A 5,161-nucleotide genomic window follows, 5' to 3' on the forward strand; every position below is an offset into this window, starting at 1 on the left:
AAACGTTGGGTCAATAAAAATAGTATAATCATTTACTATTTGAGTTTTTTTGACCGCACCCGGACCATATTCCATTCATCTTTTAAGTTTTTCGATAGATAGCGCGAACTAAGCAGTTTCGAAATTGAAAAATAACAAGCATTTCCCGCCTTCAACCTAGTTCTTATTTCCTCATCAATTTCGTTTTTTCTAGTTACTGTAGAACCTGAATACTTAAACCTATCTACCTGTTCAAACGTATTTCCTCCTATATATATATCACCGAAATTGCTTGCATTTCTACTGCTAACCATGTATTTTGTTTTATCCGTATTTATTTCAAGACCTAGTTCCTTGCTGGAGTTTATTAGCGTGGTTCTTAGTCATCACCCAATAATACCAAATCATCTGCAAACCTAAACACCGGTATTTTACCACCTAAAGTTAAACCCTTTTCGGTATTTATCACACTTTTAATGACGTATTCTAGTGCTAGATTAAATAAGATGGTGATAAAGAATCACCTTGTTTTAAACCCGACCGGACCTGGAATTTCTCAGAATAATGATTACCAATTCGTACCTTATTCTTCGTTTCGGTCATGCACATCCGTACAAAATTTACTAACTTCTTTGGTATTCCTGGTTCAATCAGAATATTATACAGCTTCTGGCGGTCAACAGAATCGTAAGCTTTTTGGAAATCTATATAAAGCTGATGAACTACCACGTTGTATTCAAATTTTTTCTGCAAGATTTGTCGTAATGAAAAAATTTGATCAATAGTTAAACGATTTCGTCTAAAACCACATTGGTAGTCTCCGCTAATTTCTTCAGGGTATTCCGTGATTTGACTAGTTAAGATTAGCGTAAATATTTTATAACATACAGGAAGTAGCGAAATTCCTCGATAGTTATTACAATCCGCTTTCGGGCCCTTTTTTGGAACAGGAATAAGTAGAAACTCCTTCCATTCCTCAGGCATCTCCTCAATTCCCCGAATCTTTTTTACAAAAAGGTGTATTTTAGATACTCCAATTTCACCACATGCCTTGATTAGTTCACTAGGAATATTGTCAGTTCCCGCTGCTTTATAAGGTTTTAATTTTGCGATGGCCATTTCGACTTCCTCCTGACTAGGTTCTTCTATCCACAGTTCAGCACTCTGGTATTCAGTCAGAAGAGACTGACAATTATTTCCCGTATTCAGAATGCTTTCAAAGTGTTTCTTAAACGTATCCAAAATATCTACCGGATTAGCTAATATATTATTATTTTTATCTCTTATTTCCGTCACTGCAGAGGGTTATTTCCGGGATAATAATACCTTTGTACATTTCTCTGACGTTATTTTCGATTTCGTTATTTTTTATCTCTATTATTTTATTTTTAAGATATTCTCTTTTTTTTTATTTCTGAGGAATTTAGACGTCTCATTTTTTGAGGCCCGGAAGTAAGTAACATTGTTTTCGCTAGGATTATTGAGTTTTTAACTTAGCGGCTTTTCTTTGTTCGCACATTTTAAGATAGTATTCGAACACTCTTCATCATTTATTCTTATTAATTTCCCCTTTTTTCGAGACACAAATTACCGACCTCTTTAATATTATCTCTGATTCCTACCCATAACTTCTCAATGTCTTCGTGACCTTCATCTAAAGGTTCTAAGACTTCAAATCTATTTTTTATTTCGGGCGCGCATTGATTTCTAATTTAAGGGATTTTTAATTTCTCCAGATCGAAATTTTCAGGACGGGACCCGTTTTCATTTCTCTTTTTAATATTAAGTTTTTGTCAAATTTTCGCGATTACTAATTGGTTATCTGAACCACATTCTGCATCTCGAAAGGATCTCACCTTAATTATAATATTTTGCCATCTATGTTGTACTAAGACGTGGTCGATTTGATTACGTGTTTGCGAATCCGGTGATGTCCAGCTATATTTGTGAATATCCTTACGTTTGAATGTAGTACATTAGATTATTAGGTTTTCGATATGGCAAAGCTTATTAGTCGTATTCCATTATCGATACAATATTCATGCAAACTTTCTTTACCGATCGTTGGATAATATACTTCTTCCCTTCCAATCTTTGCGTTTGCATCTCCTAATATTATTTTCATACAAATTCGCGGTAATTTATCGTAAACTCCCTTCAATTTATCATAGAATTTGTTTTTAATCTCTTCATCACTGTCTTCGGTCGAAGAATAAAAAAATAAAGTTGACTTATTATTTAAAAAAATACAATTAGAAGTAATAATACGTGATTCAAGTAAATGAATGTATGTAGAAGTAGTAAAACGCAGTTTATCATAGTAAACAAGTTAAAATAATTAAATAAAAATTCTTATTATTTACTCGGAAAATATTAATAACAATTTTTTTATTATTTACTCGGAAATTATTAATAACAATTTTTTTTTAACTGCAGCAATCATTTATTTTCAAAAATTTTTCATGTAAAATTTTAAATAAAAATTTGAAAAAGTACATTTGTTAATAGCAGAAGATCACTGATTGACCGTGTGCATTATTAATAAATAGAATATAGTCCAGATGCGGTAAAAAAACCCTCAAATAGTGAAGACTATTTTAATGAGCTAACGTTTCACCCCATGTTGCAGTGCTTCTGTCACCCCGTGTTTGACAGAATGAATTAACATAAAAAAATTAGTAGGGGACATTAATATACCTAAATGTTTTCAATAGCAGAGATGACAAAGAAAATGAAGAATTACAAAGTACAAAAAATTCAAAAGAAAAACATTTTATTATACCATAAGCTGTGGCAAAAATAAAAACTTTTTTCGATTTAGAAGGTCTAATACTTATCTAAGCTTGGAATAAATAAATTGAAATTAATAACCTAAAGCTTTTATTCTCTCCTTTCAGTTTTACTAATAAATTTGCAGTATTATCTCAGGAAACAAAAGGAACAATAGATCCACAAGCTAGACATGTTCCCCCCACTATTACCAGTACAAGTACTATTACCTAACCTGTAATCCGCACCCATTATACAAGGATGATCATTTTGAATTGATAAAAAATAAATTTTAATTAACCCATGGGAAATTAAAATAAGCTAACATAGTTTGAATATTTTTTTTTGGCATAATACAAAAACTATAACTTCTTCAATAAAAATAGAAGAAAAAAAAGATTTAAGGAGCATAAAAAAAAAAGATTAAAATGAATAACTTTTAAACAAAGTTCCATTGAGTAGTTACAGGAATAATTAATTTTAAGGAGTTTTGGCAGGATAAAATTGAATATTTAATTATGAGATTAAAAAAATAAGTTACTTTTGCTATACATAATCAAAATTAATTTGTACATCATCTAGCTGTAGGTTTATACTTAAAGAAGTTATGAAAAAAAAGTTTATTATGATTATAAAAAAAAGTAAAATAGAATGATACATGAAATATCTTATAGGATGGGAATAAGTCAATATAAACCTGAAACCTTACTTAAGGTTAAAGCAGAGCTAATGGAAATTCTGGGAAAATTAAATCCATAAGGCCTTTAACAGCTTTCTGACATATATCACAATAATATTAAATATGAATACTCAAAAATTTCCAGTTATCACATTGAAACTGCCAAAATAAAAATTGGGCACTCAAAGCACGAATGGGAAGTAAATTTAATCAATAAATAAAAACCTGAGCTGGATAAATTGTAAAGGAAGTTTTATAACAGAATTCAATGTGCTAACCTAAAATGAAATATCTGTGCAAACACAAAGAATGAAATATACTACAATAGACAAATATTTAATTTTATGACTTAGTTCAATATTCAAAAAGCTATTTCAAGTTTAGGCAAACCTTCTTAAACAGAATTACTTCTTCCATTCCAAATCTCTACTTCCATATATTCCAATTAGTAAGAATCATTTAAGATCACACGATTCCCTGATAAACACTAACCAAGTACCAACATCCTGATTAGTCAATTAAAGTTCATCAACTACTTATCAAGAGCAATCAAAAGAAAATTACTATTAATATAAAAGTTCAGTAAAATGAAAAAAAATTATCATAAAGGTTTACAACAAAAAGAACTTTGTTCTAAAATTAAAGAGATTTCATTAGGTAAAAAAAAGTACTCACACTAATTTCTTCCCACAAATAAAATACTGATTATTGTTATGAGAAAAATTATAGTATGGTAATACATGATTTGTGTGAGAGCGAGAGCCTCACATCAGGCAATGGTCATAAATAAGTAATAAATCAAAATCAAGAGAGATTAGCTCAACTTCTGAGATTCAACCAACTAAAAAATATATTATTTCAATTTTTTTTTTCTAAATTGCTGACATATTACATTTTAAAAACTACAGTAGGAAACGAGCAATAAAAGAATATTTTAATAAAACACTCAATTACAAATGCCTCATTTCAAAAAATGTCATGTGAGATAATAACAAAGATTATGAAATAAGAGATCCACATAAAATGTTTACTACATAAACATGTAGTTGGTAAATATCTTATAAATGTTTGCAGCCATAACTGGTAATTGATTATTCAATGTGCAGGGTACTCACCACAATATCAACTTTGATGTCATCTACCAAAGGTTTCTCTACCTTCTTCTCACTTAATGGTTTAGTCACAATAGTCATCTTTCGTTTCAATAAATTCTAACAATAAGTTTAAAGAATCTCCAAGACGAAGAAACAGAACTAGCAAATGTCAACCATCAGATGATAAACTATCCACAGCCTTTAAAATGACAAATTATTTTTTTTTAACTAGTTTATAAAATTATTAATGAAAAGTACCAATAAATGTAACAAATCTAAGAATAAAATAAATAATTGGTCAAAAAACCTAAAAAAAAGTATAATAAAAAAGTTCGTTAAAATCAGTTGATCTAAAATAGAGGAGTTCAAATCAATGAATTTAATCAAGAGATCTAAAACATGCTTTAAAGAAAAAATAAGATTTTATTCAATTAAATGTATAACGAATCCCAAATAAAAATAGTTATCGGGCGTTGAAAGGAAAACCCCACTAAAAAATGAAATCTGGTTGGTTTTCCGGCTTATCTTATTATACTGGTATAAGTGATAACCGTGATAGTGGTAGTAAGCTTGTCATACATGTGCAGAAAGTTGATAGTACTAACATTTTGAAAGTATTAAACCCTAAGTAAATCTTAAT

At 29.5% G+C, this 5,161-nt stretch overlaps 1 protein-coding gene across 1 annotated transcript in view; it reads right to left on the bottom strand.

The window, feature by feature from the left end:
• The window catches only part of LOC106684486 (integral membrane protein 2C), a 33,928-nt gene extending 29,119 nt beyond the window's left edge, over positions 1 to 4,809 (bottom strand). The window contains exon 1 of the mRNA XM_014426603.3: positions 4,543 to 4,809. Within this exon, the coding sequence (XP_014282089.1) occupies positions 4,543 to 4,620 (78 nt within the window). The 5' untranslated portion in view covers positions 4,621 to 4,809. The remainder of the gene's footprint in view (positions 1 to 4,542) is intronic.
• Positions 4,810 to 5,161: the final 352 nt, after the last annotated feature.

The sequence above is a fragment of the Halyomorpha halys genome, unplaced genomic scaffold (genome assembly GCF_000696795.3).
Source record: "Halyomorpha halys isolate HHAL.00 unplaced genomic scaffold, Hhal_1.1 Scaffold586.1, whole genome shotgun sequence".
Taxonomy (NCBI): domain Eukaryota; kingdom Metazoa; phylum Arthropoda; class Insecta; order Hemiptera; family Pentatomidae; genus Halyomorpha; species Halyomorpha halys.